Source organism: Arachis ipaensis, chromosome B06 (assembly GCF_000816755.2).
Source record: "Arachis ipaensis cultivar K30076 chromosome B06, Araip1.1, whole genome shotgun sequence".
Taxonomy (NCBI): Eukaryota; Viridiplantae; Streptophyta; class Magnoliopsida; order Fabales; family Fabaceae; genus Arachis; species Arachis ipaensis.
The window spans coordinates 14,134,894-14,149,917 of record NC_029790.2 but is presented as its reverse complement, the minus strand read 5'-3'; the positions used below and the strand labels follow the sequence as shown (position 1 = coordinate 14,149,917).

Below are 15,024 nucleotides of genomic sequence, written 5' to 3'. Positions count from 1 at the left end.
TTTGATGCATGATTTACTGATCTATGAAAAAGGACAATAATTTTGCAGAGTAAAAGTTGGAAGGAGAATGATCATGATTTGATGTTGTATAAGATCGGGTTCATCTTGAAGTGTCTTTGGAGGAGCTAAAATCATTATATTCTTTTGCTCACTGTTTGCTTTTTATGCTAGTTTTTATGTTTTCTTTGTAGTTATTGCTCTATTTTTGTTACTATTTTTTTGGAACTACGCCCACTTTGTTTGGAATTGGGTGGAGATGTAATTATCTAAAAAAAAAGAAAAAAAATCCTCAACTTGTTCTCAACCAATTTATACTTAGGAAACTAATGCCTATGTCTCTCAACTAGTTGTCGTCTTCGATGGATCCCATGAATCCAGACAGCAAGTCATTTGTTAAGACTCTGAAAGAGAAGGAATGAAGCACTCGGTGTCTATTTCAAATGAGAATTTGCATATGATGTCGAAGGAGAATTTTCTCATGATATCCTAATGTCCAACAATCTATGTTGCTTGCCGGAGAGTAGAGAAAGGTGTGCCCTTGGAATAGTTGTGGAACTTGGTCTTGAAGATGTTGTGGACGTTGTCGGTGTTGGAGGTGATGTTATCAAAGACATGGAAGTGGATGCTTTTGGTGGATGAAGTACAGAGGAGGTGGATGTACCAGTCACAAAGATTTAGGAAGTGTGTGGTCCATGACATATTGAGGTAGGTGCGACACGTGTGACAATTACACCATGGCTTAATCTTTGAGCTAAAGAGGAGGAAGGAAAAGATGGAAAAGAAGACTGTGAAGGTGAAGAAGGAGAGTATGAATGTTAGGATTATGCGAGATATGATGAAAATTGGGAAAGAACAGTGTCGTTTTCGAATAAAGGGGTCAGAGATTATTTTGTCCCTTGTTAGAGTTGTCAGGGATCATTTTGTCCCATGTTAGCGTTTTCAGGGACCATTTTGTCTTCCGTTAGAGTTGACGGAGCTAAGGACCTAAATGACTGACGGAGTTAATTATTAAGGACCAATCGACTAATTAATTTTAGTTAAGGACTAAAGTGTCCAGTTTAAAATTCTTTGAGGACCAAAATGGGTATATACTCTAAAAAATTATATAAAATTACTAGAACATTAGTGTTTTGGATATATTTAAAAACTTTCTTAAATAAAGTATAAACTATATACATAATATTTTTTGTCTTAGACTTGTGGTTTCATTTATGGCCGTATGATTTTGAAAATACAAGTATCGATACATATTAATATGATATTAAATCACTTGAATTTACTATAGTGAAAATCACGAGATTTAGCATCTAAAAGTACTACGTAGACGTAGTACTGTACATGTTACTAATGGCATGGACCACACTTAACAAATTTAGCTGACAAGTGAAAGCAATCTTTATGAGAATGTAACGTCAAGTGACCAGAAAAAAACCTTACACATACTCTATGTCTATGATATGATGGTATAACTATACTATATACTCTTAAGAGTGAATGGGTTTATAATTTAGGAGTGAATGGGTTTATAATTTAGGGGGAGAAGAGTGTGAAGAATTAATATTCAAAATGACATCTTAAATTTGATTCCTAATTTAAGGTTTTAATTGATTCTAATTGTAACTTAAAATTTTGGCTTGTGCTTCAATTTGATTTTTTCGTCGTTTTCCGTCGCCGAAAAGCTAATCTGACAATTTTAGTTGACACCTGATACCATAACAGTTAGATGACGTGGCGAAATATTTGAAAGCATCAATTTAACCCCTAAAAATTTTAAATTTGTCCAAGAAGACTCCTCATCAAATGTTTTCACAACTTCTGGATGTGCCCTGTTCTTCCTATCCCCCAATCCTAACTGGCCATGGTTGTTAAAATCCCAAGAGTAGCAAACCAAATCTTCATCATTGTTTGATTCTCTGGCACTACTAACCAATGCTACAATATGCTCATTTCCACATGCAACCTTGGCAACATTAAGACCATGAAAGGCCGTATTGGCATTGGAATGAAACTACTTACAAAAGAGAATTCACCTTTGCTTTCTTGTGGGCAATTTCTCCACATCCAGAGGGTGCCACGATTATCAATAATCATAGACATCATTCTTCCTGCTTTGACAGCATGTATCTACCAAAATTAAATGGACAAAAAAGTATATTAAGACATTCTCACGATATTTTATGTTTTAGGATGAAATTCATGTTTCTTATTGTACCTTAATTGATCATTTTCCTTCTACTTTAGAGACACCAGTTGAAGAATCAAGTGAGTGCAACTCGGAAAACTTATAAACTCCACCAATAGAATTTTCATCAGCTGTGCCCTCTCCACCAGTGCCAAGTTGACCATCCATACCTAGTACTCATGGTGCTACATATCTATATCAGCACAAAATTTCAAAGACATCCACATGATATTCACTCTTGTGAAAGTAGGGTATAGTAATTGATCTATTTTTGAAGGGAAAGAGATTGAATTCTTCTTCTCTTGTTAGCACTTATCAATGTTTACTTTGAGACCCAAAGGACATAAAAAAAAGGTAAAAATTGGACATATTTATTCACACCATTACACTTGCAACGCAATTAAGAAGATGCATAAAATTTGTTATATAGTCTCAAATATTTTTCTCCAAATTAATTTCATATAGTTGATGTTAACAACTATTACTGCTCAAAAAGTAGCTTTACATGTAATTTTAAAATGCAGCCAATCTTATCAATATTTATTCTAAGACCCAAAGAACATAAAAAAGACAAAAATTGAACATATTTATTTACACCATTACACTTGCAATGCAATTAAGAAGATGCATAAAATTTATTATATAGTCTCAAATATTTTTTTACATATTAATTTCATATAGTTGATGTTAGCAATTATTACTGCTCAAAAAGTAGCCTTACATGTAGTTTTAAAATGCAGCCAATAATATAACAAGAGTCTGACAACATATCATTAAAAATCATTCTAATGTCTTAGCTGGCATAACAATTTATCGTATATTCCTTATTTCTTTATATAAGCTTATAAAGAAAAAGGGTTCAATTGTTCCTCTTTTGATCAAATTAATTAAACATATGCTTAAAAAAAGTCAGATATTATCCTTAATGTATCAAAATTTGATTAGATGACGCTGCAAACAAGTTTTTACTACTCTTAATGTATCAAAATTAATTAACTTTAGAAAAAGAAAAATAATAAATAAAAGAAAATTGAGTAGGTGTGAAGAGTTATACTGTTACAAAACCTGCAAGAGCAAAATAATGATATGCACCAGAGTCCAGAAGCAATAGCAACAATTTTGGGTGTGTCTGCTTCTCTTCTATTAGGGTAATAGAGCGAAAAAAATAAAAAACAAACCTCATGCAACATTTTGAAGAGATGGTGAAGTTTTAATTATAACAACACTCGTGGTTCTTCTCTGAGGGTACGTATATTAAGGGAAGAGGAGAAAGAAAAAGGATCAATTGGGAGTTTTATTTTGAGGTGGTTAACGTTTGGGTTTTGGGTTTATTGTCAGCTTCCATCGTGTCATTCATTGGTGCTTGCTTTTCGCTCTTCTCCAATCAGTCGAGTGCTTCTTCTCTCACCGGGTATTGAGAAGCAGTGGAAGTGTTTAATCTTGTTCTCATGTCACACAATATCGTTTCTAAATAATTTGGGCGCCAAGAGTTAAACGACGTTGTTTTGATAGTGCTAAGTGTTAACTAAAATATCAGATCAACTCTTCGATGACGGAAAGCAATAAAAAGGTCAAATTGAGGCGCGAATCAAAATTTCAGAATACAATTAAAATCAATTAAAATTTTGAGGATTAAATTGAATTAGGGGTCAAATATCAGAGGCCATTTTGAGTATTAACTCAGCGTGTAAAAAATAAATTGAACTCTAATGTATGAGATACTAGAACAAACTCTATTAGTAGGGGGAATAATATAACGGGAGTGAGGGAACGAGGGATGTGATTTTATTCCAATATACGATACGTAAGTTGCAATCTATTATTGGATTAAGTAACCTTACAAAAATGTTGCCGTGGACATTAAAGATATTCATGCATGGGTGTCTGTTGCGCAATTGATGCTACTTTAACAAGCGTTTTTGTATTAAATTCAATTAAATTAATATAAATTTAATAAAAAAATACGTACGTATATTAGTATTTTTTTTTTATTTTTTAACATAAATTTTTATTAAAAAACATATAAATTTTTACACATAACATAAATTTATTGATATAATATAAAAAATTTTATTCATAGCACAAAAATTTATACAAAAATACATAATTTTTACTACAAATATATTTTGTCAGTTGAATAAGTCAATTATGATTTTTTAAAATTTTTTATGTTGTATATATTTTGTTGAATAGATGTTAATATTTTGGACATATAATTTTTTAAATTTTTTGTGCTGTGTACCAAAATTTTTTTAATGTGCACCAAATTTTATGTGTTGTGTGTATTTTGTTGGGCACCAAAATTTTTTTCAAAACATGTGATTTTTTGAAATTTTGTGTTATGCACTAAAATTTTTGTGTTGTGCATCAAAATTTTTGTTGTGATGTGAATCAAAATTTATGTACTTTATTTTTATGAATATATATATAAGAGAAGAAGATGAAGAAGACAACAACAATGATGATGATTAATTGATTATTAAGGAGGATGAAGAGAAAAAAGAAGAAAAAAAAAAGAAATCAAGTAAGAGAACACGATGCTGTTGAAGAATAAATGCGCAAAATTACTTAACCACATAGCTTTATTATTAAATCAATTTGTTACAATTTAAATTAGATCAATCTATTTAAAGGTTTTAAGTGAATAAACAATTTGATTTGTATCGGCCGGTTTGAATTTCATAACCCCTAGATGCATGCACGGAGCACAATCTCCTGTTAGTGTGTGATCTGAAACAAATAATAAAAATATGGTGGAACTAATAATAATGATTGTTTCTGTGAGCAATATTCTAATTATATCCTTCGGGTATCTAATTAAAATATGGTACCATAATAAACAACATGTTTAATAGGGATGCCAACTTGAATTTCGTCAAAAGTTCGTTATTTAGTGGATTAATTTGTCTTGTTTTATCTAGTGAGACGGTTTTAAATTTTTTTTCTGTTTTGTTTAATGGTAAACTGACAAGTCAAGTCTGATAAATTTTTTTTTAAATTATTAAATATTAAACAATTTATATAATTTTACAATTATTTCAATAAATTTAAAATTTTTAAATATATAAAAAAGTTATAATTTTTAAATTCACTAACATTAAAGTCTTTATAATTATAAAGTCACTAAGTCTTTTAAAACAAAATAATAAAATTAACATTGTTCAAAGCAAAACAAATATTATCCAAAACATATAATTAAACTTTTTTAAATTTATAATCAATCAAACATAAAACATAATCCAAAATATAATTTAAAATATTTTCAATTATCATCTTTATCTTTCTGTAGATTAATAAAATCATAAAAATTTGTAAAAAAATGATTCTGACAAAAAAAACGTTTGGCCCACTAAAAAAGCCCGCCTCGTCCCGTCCCGCCAAAACCCATGAATTAAGCAGTGCAAGTTAGATAAATTTTTTACATTTAACGATTTTAAATTTTCAATCAAACCCACTTTTTTTAGCAGATTATGCGAGCCGATCTAACAAATTTTGGTCCGCTTACCACTTCTAATACTTATACAGAGATTACCAAGTTAATAAGGCAACTTTTGTTATTTCAACTTGCATTGCTGTGGTATTTGAAATTTGAAGAAGATGAAGATAAGTAAGACATAAACTATGTGTTACAGGAGATCTTATCTGCACTGCACATCAAGATATGTAACAAGTTGACCTCGAAATCAACTCATCAAATATTTACCAGATACTGATTTCTACTTACTTAATAATATATGAAGAGTGAACATGCTAAATTGGACCATATTATCATTATTCTAGCTAATTAATTAATAAAGAACAGATCATTGATCTGTCTTGGGGATTTTCAATTTGAGTTAGTAGAGATAATAACAAGTTAACATGTTTTGCACATGTTATACTAAATTAAAAAAGCTGATTTCCCGTCTAAAATTAGAGTGCGTCTGGTTTATATTCAGAAATGATAAAGATCGTGGTATAAATTTAAGACAATAAATAAAGAGTCTCGTTAGAGAGACAATGGACTATTTGTACAATGTGTACAATGGGCTATTGAGTTACAAAACGAACATCGCCATACTATTTAGAATAACCATCACCTTTCGGATCTAAAACTCCAATACCATGTCATAATACCACCCATCCCAAAAGTTTCAGCTAATGGGAAAAGGTAACACTAATGGTTATAACTCTAATACTCTTTAAACCTCCATTGTACACATTATATAAATATTCTATTGGTTCATCCTACTTTTCCATAAATAAAATATTTGCAAATAATAGGACAAATAGTTAATCTTCGAGGCGGGTGTGAGTATTGAAATACTTGCCAGTTTTCTTCGATTTCATCCCTTACATATTTTCTCTTTTTTATTTTTATGATTATGTAAAAGAAAAAGAAAAATCTGTAAAAACATGAAAATTTTTTTTTCACAAAATTCGAGAAACAAAAAATATTGAAAATAAAAGCACAAACTAAATCAACTATTTAAGGAAATAATAAAAAGATTAATGTTGCAGAATTGAAAAGCTCAACTTGTGATCTGTTATTCAAAGATGATGCAGATGCAGCTATAACCTATAATTGACAAAATCAAATTACAACAACACATAAATTGATGAATGCTTTTTCTTCTTCCTTCTACCTAGATATTGAACCCCTTGCTGCAAATAGCTGCTTCTCCATCTGCAATAAATATAATTAAGGTGATACAACAAACATTTAACATTGATTAATGAAGAGGCAGCAATAATCTCTTGTACCTTGAAGAGAGTTTCAAGTTTTGTTTTGACCAGTGAATACTCCTGTTTTATCTCTTGCAAGCTTTTAAGGCACCTGATGATGAATTATGAATACCATAATCAAAACATAAACCATATATAACAATAATATTATATTAATTAATTAAAACCATAACCTTACCCTTCAACATTCTGCTGCTCACAAAAGTTTCTAAAAGCAATGCAGACTCTCTGAACTCTCTGTGCTCCAATGCTGTATTTCCCAATAATCAATTATCCTTAGCTTTATATTTATAACAAAGAGTGAATTAATTACATATATTAATATTAATTACTACCTGGAACTGCTACCCTTGAGTTGGTGAACATGAGCATCCACCCTTCTAAAATCAATGCTTTCTTGCTCTCTGGGATTGATCATCAGCATAACCATAATGAAATGAATGATGATTTTTAAGTGCAAGAGATCAAAATGGAAGTTAACTTACACTTGCAGTGATTTAGAGAGTTCATTAAGAAGCCTCTCAGCATCCTCAAAGAAGAGAGTGACAACTTCAACAACAAATTCAGGGTTGCTCTCATCTTGAAGTTGCTGAAGCTGGTTAAACTGATCATCTAAGAATCCCTTCATTTACAAACATAATAAATAAACACAAAAATCACTCAACTACCCTTAATTTATTATAGCATAGTTGATTAATTAGATTAGTTAAGTAAGTTACATACCTCTTGAAATAAGGAGGAAGTGTATTGGATCAGCTGTCTCTGCATCTGAGTCACAACATCCATTTTTGATATCTCTTCTTTTCTTTCTTTCTTTCTTTCTCTTTCTCTCTCACTCTCTCAATATGTCTCTTCACATATTCATGTATTTCCTATTCCTTCTGCCAATTTATATAATGTGTTTATTAATTATTTCTTTCTTTATTTCTTTTGTGAAACTGACAAGTGATGATGCAAGGATAAGGATTCAGTAAATGTCAAATCTTAGTCCATCTCTGAATCAAGAACTCCTCACATCCCTGCTTAAGAAAATTGATATTTGTATTATTTTTATGTTTTTATTTTTATATTAAAATAATTAATAAAAAAAGGATAAAAATAAATTATTTTTAAAATCATGAAATATACCTCGTTGTATATTTAATGCCACTCACTCTTCTTCCTCACTCAGCCAATCATTTACTTCCACCTCTTAACTTCTAAACACTTTAGTTTATTCTAGTTTCTCAACAACAATGCAACCAACTAGATCAACTAGCACTTGTTACTTAAGGTAGCGTCTGTTTTGAGGTATTGAGATAGAGATTGAGAGATTGAGATTTAGTATCATATTTGTTAGTTTAGAGACTAATATTAAAATTTCTGTTTCTGTCTCTAAAATTTCAGTATTTCAGTATCTCAAAAAAATAAGGACACAGAGAACTAAAATTTTTAGAGATGGAGACTGAAACTTTAATAACATTTTATACCTAAAATACCTTCATTTTAATTAATTAATTTCAATTTTACTCTTTGTGAAAATTAAATTAGAGTTTTATTCTTGTTTTAATTTCTGTCTCTCATTTTACACCAAACAGAATATTAAAATTTATTTCAATCTCTGTCTCTTAGTCTCTATCTTTCAGTCTCAGTCTTTCCGTATCTATCTCTCCACCAAACACTACCTAACTGTTTGGAGTATTGACGAGTTAGTTTAACACATTGTAAATATTACAATAACAAAGTTTACATAAATTAAATAAGAAAAAATATACGAATAACAAAAATATTAAACAATGTGAATAATAGATATATCAGATGTTCAATTTAATAGTTATACAAATGATTATATTGATTATTCTTAATTAGATGGTTATTTTTTTGGGAGCCACTCAAATAAAAAGATGTTAAAAATATTTTTTTAAAGGTATTTTTTAATAATTAAAATTTAACATATATAATCGATTAAACTATATTATTTTTATTAAAATTAGATCGGACAAATCAACAGCCCAACCATCTCCGGTTACCCATCGTAACACCTTTATTATAGAGAATGATTAAAATACTCTTATTTTATATATATATATATATATTTTTTTTTTAAAAAAATTCTAAATCCTAACCCTACGATAGAAAATAAAATGACTAAAATTTAGGATTCTCAAAATTAATATATATAATAAGAGTATTTTAGTCATTTTCTATAATAGGAATATTGTAGTTATTTTCTATAAAAAATAATATTAATTTAGATCAGTTCAAAATTTGATTCACCATTTTTCGGTCAAATTAATTTATCTAACTTAATTTTGATAAAAATAACACGATTTAATCGATTATATGTATTAAATTTTAATTATTAAAAAACATATTTAAAAAAAGACGTTTTAGACGTTCTGAGTGACTCCCTATTTTTTTATTCAATTTACTTATGTACAGTTAACAATGGCTAGATGGTTATCTTAATATTAAAGTTTATGAAATAATTTGTGAGTGGAATGTTTTTTTATTTTATTAGGTCAATTGTAGAGTCTATTATTCGTATTGTTTAAAAAAGTTATTATCTACCTAACAAAATCATTAAATAATTCTATTATATTTTATAGCGTATGTGTCCATCTTCGGTTCATTTATATAAAGTCCATTTATAAAGAGTGACTGTAAATAATTAGATTGTGAATAAGTTAATTAATATTGACATAGATATAAATTAATTAGTGAACGCAAAGCTACAAAGTTTTGAATTTACAACCCTCAAATTAACATAGTAGGATTTTTTTTTTGGTTATAAAATAAAAAACTTTATTTCTAAAATAAAAATTTTTTAACTTTAATTTTTGGAAATTTTTTTTAACAAGTTCGTTATTTCCATTAGTAAATTTCATGTAATATATGAAGTTTGCCGTTTTCTTTGACGAACTTCAAACAACTACTCCAAATAAAATTTCAGCAAAATCGATTGGAAACTAAAATCAGTATTAATAACTCATTTTTTTTTTCACCTCGATCTTCTGCTCATTTTATATAATGTCTAGAATTTTATTGTTATCCATTTATTATAGTTGTAAAATAGTATATAATGAAGAAAAATCTATCATGTTTAATTCTATTGAACCCATATGTATATGTCATTTGAACTCGAAAATCTAACAGCATTAAAAAATTTGATATTACATGTCATTGGTCAATAACACACGAAAATAATGAAAAAATCTACTATAGATAAAGAGTATCTTTGTATTCTACTATGTTTTGCCCTATAAAACTATAGTATAATAAAATAAATTGAAATAAAATAATTTTAAATTATTATCAAATATTTCAAACTTACTCTAACTATCTAAACTATAAAATATAATTTAATTCTAAACCATAGCCAATTCAACTGAAATAGTAATTGTTACGGATCCGGCCCAACGTCCCGGATCCAAGACCGAACCCGACACCGGTTCCCCGGGTCCGACCCGTTCCTCACTTCTAGAAGGCCCGAAAACGGCATTCTCAGACTCCTAACCGACTTTCGAATTCAAACACCCTCCTTATCTTAACCAAATAAGATAAGATAAGATATCCTCCACCACCTATAAATAGAGGGCTCAGGCCCCTCCAGGTAAGGATTCATTCCACACACTTTCTACCTCTTAGATCCATTCTGACTTGAGCGTCGGAGTGTCTTTGCAGGTACCCCCCCCATTGCTCCAGTCAAGCGACCCGGCTCCAGCACTGTCCGCGGGTTCTCGATCCACCCTTCAAACAGTACCAGAGATATTTCGTACATTGGCGCCGTCTGTGGGGAACCTGCATAAGCTGGGCCCAATGGGGGACGCCCTAGTAGAAAACCCCTCAAGCCAGGATGATTCTCAACCGATCAATCCGACCCCCGAACACCGTGAAGTCCCGAACCAAGCGAGAATAGCAAGCGCTATCCAAAACACGAACGATCGCGACATCACGGACCGACGACACCCCGAGAAAGCCAGCGACAAAGCAGCACAGATCATCCAAGATCTCTGCCTCCGAGTTCAGGAACTCGAAGGCAAGATAACCAATAAAGGAAAACACAACGACGAGCACGGAAGCCATGCAACCTCCAGATCAAGATCTCATCGCGGTAGGTCGCCAACCCGACGACACGACAGAAGAGACGGTCGCAGCTCATCACGCGATCACAGGCACGAAAAATCGCCAGAACGGCGATATAATAAGAAGCATAACCGCAGCGCTTCTCAAGATCTGAGTTATCAACATCACTCGGACGAAGATCGGAGAGACCGAAACACCAAACGCACGAGAAACGACCATACAATAATGGGAGCTACACCCTTCACGGAAAGAATCCTAAGGGCAAAACTCCCCAAAGGCTTCGACAAACCTACCGACATGAAATACGATGGAACTAAAGATCCCCAAGAACATCTAACGGCTTTTGAGGCCAGAATGAACCTAGAAGGAGCGGCCGACGCGGTCCGATGCAGAGCCTTCCCGGTAACCCTCGCCGGGCCAGCGATCAAATGGTTCAACGCCCTCCCGAACGGATCCATAGCCAGCTTCCACGATATTACACGAAAGTTCATGGCCCAGTTCACTACCAGGATCACCAAAGCCAAACACCCCATCAGCTTACTAGGGGTCACACAAAAACAAGAAGAATCCACAAGAAAATACCTCGACCGCTTCAACGACGAATGCCTAACGATCGACGGACTCACGGATTCCGTCGCAAGCCTTTGCCTGACCAATGGACTGATGAACGAAGATTTTCGCAAACACCTCACCACCAGACCAGTATGGACCATGCATGAGATCCAGAACGTCGCCAAAGACTACATCAACGACGAAGAGGTCAGCCAAGTCGTCGCGGCCAACAAGCGGCAGCACGGCAACAATCAACGCGGCAATTCGGCCTCTCACCATAACGCAACACCCAAAGAGAATCAACGAGACCACCCGAGACCGACCAACCGGACACCGAGAATAGGTAAATTCTCCAATTACACACCCCTAACCGCACCAATTACCGAGATATACCACCAAATAGCGGACCGAGGCATCATTCCAAAAGCCCGCCAACTCAAGGAAAGGACAGGAGGCAACAAAACCCTTTACTGCGAATACCACCGAGGCTACGGTCACAAAACGCAGGATTGTTTCGACCTTAAAGACGCCCTTGAACAGGCCATACGAGACGGCAAACTCCCAGAATTTACCAAAATCATCAGAGAACCGAGACGCGCGGAGAGAGACAGGTCGCCGGAGAGAGAAGGACGTAACCCGAGAACCCAAAAGCGACCCCCAAGAGAAAGTCCAGAAGAAGACCCGACCATCATAGTAAACGTCATCACGGGAAAAGATGCACCATGCAAGTCAAAATCCAAGATAAAAAAGGACCTCCAGGTAATGGCCGTCACAAACCAAGCCCCAACTCCCATGTCCGACAAAGCAATAACCTTCCTACCCGAGGACTGCCAGCACGGCACCGCAGCCGAAGACGCACCCTTCGTGATCTCGGCGAAGATCGGAACCGGGCTAGTCCGAAGAATACTAGTAGACACCGGCGCAGATTCCAACATCCTCTTTCGAGGGGCCTTCGACAAGCTTGGGCTCCGCGACGAAAATCTCCAAACGCACCGCAACGGCGTCACGGGACTCGGAGACAACTTCCTCAAACCGGAAGGCTCCATCACACTCCCCCTCACCATAGGAACCGGTAACAAGAGGAGGACGCTCATAGCCGAATTCGTGGTCCTAAAAGACTCCACTGCCTACAACGTCATCCTCGGAAGAAAGACGATCAACGACTTTTCGGCCGTCATCTTTACCAAATACCTCCTTATGAAGTTCGTAGCGGAGGACGACTCCATCGGGACCATCCACGGAGATCGGGAGATCGCGGCAGAATGCGACAACACCAGCCTGGCTTTACGGAAAAAATCCCGCGACGCAGCCGGGATATTCCTGGCCGACCTAGATGCCCGACAAGATGGCCAACCTAGACCTGAACCAGAAGGCGACATGGAGAAACTACAAATAGGACAGACCAAGGACGAATACACCTTCATCAACAGGAACCTCCCCCTCGGAGCATCAGCCCAAAAGGCAATCCCCTTCTTCAAACTAATGAAGAAAGGAGCCCCCTTCGTATGGAAAGAAGAGTGCGAAGTGGCATTCCAACACTTCAAGAAAACCCTGGCGGAACCACTAATCCTCGCCAAACCCCAAACAGGGGAAACCCTATACTTATACCTCTCCATAACGGAAGAAACGCTCGCGGCAGCACTCATCCGAGAAAACAAGAAAAAGGAGCAAAAACCTATATACTTCACAAGCAAAGTCCTACAAAACGCAGAAACCCGCTACTCGCGCCTAGAAAAACTAGCCTTTGCCCTCCTCACGGCGTCCCGACGCCTGCGGCAATATTTTCAAGCCCACCCCGTAACGGTTCGAACCGACCAAGCAGTCAAACAGGTACTACAGAAGCCCGACCTAGCGGGTAGAATGCTAGCATGGTCCGTCGAACTATCCCAATTCGACATCAAGTTCGAACCCCGATACGCAATCAAAGCGCAGGCCATGGCCGACTTCATCGCAGAAATGACCCCGGGAAACACCCCTCCCGAAGCATGGAAACTACACGTCGACGGCTCCTCGAATGTCACTTCCGGAGGCGCCGGAGTCATTCTAGAAAGCCAAAACGGTGTCGTGATCGAACAGTCAGTCAGATACGACTTCCCGGTCTCAAACAACCAAGCAGAATACGAGGCCCTCCTGGCAGGCCTAACCCTAGCCAGCGAAGTCGGGGCAAAAATTCTGGAGATCAACACGGATTCGCAAGTAGTCAGTTCCCAAATCAACGGAGACTACCAAACGCGAGATCCCCTACTACAACAATACCTCGCCAAGGTCAACAAACTAAAAGAAGAATTCGACCAGATAATCATACAGCACGTCCCAAGGGAAAGAAACGCCAGAGCCGACCTCCTCTCCAAACTTGCTAGCACCAAACCAGGACACGGCAACAAATCGCTAATTCAGGAAGTCGTCAAAACGCCGTCCGTATCCCTAACAGCCGATGCCCACCTAACACACTCCCACTACAAGTCGTGGACCCATCCCATCCTACAATACCTCCTCAACAGGGAACTGCCCGAAGACCCTAAAGAGGGAAAACGAATAAAAAGGGAGGCCGCCGGTTATACGGTCGTCGCAGGACAACTATACAAACGCGGATTCTCGCAACCCCTGCTCAAATGCGTCGAGACCGGGAGCATCATTTACTTTTCACAAACTACGCCTATGTATCAAACTCGGGTACTCTTTCCCGCCAACAACGGAGGGTTTTAACGAGGCCCACCCATCAATAAAATCGCATTACAAAGCTATCCCTAAATTCTTTATTTTTACTCACACAATGTCCCAAATACGGAACAAAAACACGGCCACGACTGGAGGACCGATCACCCTCCAGGCCCAACCCGCGGATATCCATATAAACCCGACCACACGACGGTCCGTTCATCCCAAACACGGGAAAAAGACTAATTAAACGGAATTAGCTTTTTACGAAAAGAGCCCGAACGGCTCGAAAAATTGTTAAAAACGAAAAACCAAAGTTACGGAGTCACGGTTACACGGCCCACGGCCAAACCAAATATATCCAAAAAACAAAGTCTAAAAAAGCGGGAGAACAAAAGATTACAAAGATAAAGCTACTCGAGGTCGACTATCCGGCCATCACGAACGGTCTTGAATGCGCCCATCACGGACACGTCCACTCCCGGAGCAAGCACCAAGGCCTGCGCCTTCATCGTCTCCTCAGTAGCAGCAATGGCATCCTTAGCATCGGCCAACAGATCAGTTTTCTCCCTCTTCAAAGTAGCAACCTCGGCAGTCAGAGCCTCCATCTCACCAAGAAGTACGGCAGCCCGGGAACCCGCATCAGAAGCCTTACGCCGCTCCTCGCCCAGCTGAGAAAGAAGTGAAGTCTCAACCTCGGAAAGACGGAGAATCTCCGCCCCAGCTTCCTCAGAAGACTTCACCGCCTTCCCCCTCGCAATCTCGGCAGCATCAAGCTCCTCTTTCAACTTAGCCACCTCGAACATATGAAATCGGGAAAAGAAGACAAGGCACACACCGAT

General features: G+C 36.0%; 1 protein-coding gene across 1 annotated transcript; it reads right to left on the bottom strand.

Moving 5' to 3' along the window:
* Window positions 6,619–7,926, bottom strand: LOC107648004 (histidine-containing phosphotransfer protein 1). Its single transcript, XM_016352035.2, has 6 exons — window positions 7,631–7,926; window positions 7,393–7,529; window positions 7,243–7,311; window positions 7,086–7,157; window positions 6,926–6,998; window positions 6,619–6,848 (listed from the first exon to the last, which is right to left on the bottom strand). Exons 1-6 carry the CDS (start codon window positions 7,691–7,693, stop codon window positions 6,804–6,806), a joined length of 459 nt encoding a protein of 152 aa, XP_016207521.1. The 5' UTR covers window positions 7,694–7,926; the 3' UTR covers window positions 6,619–6,803.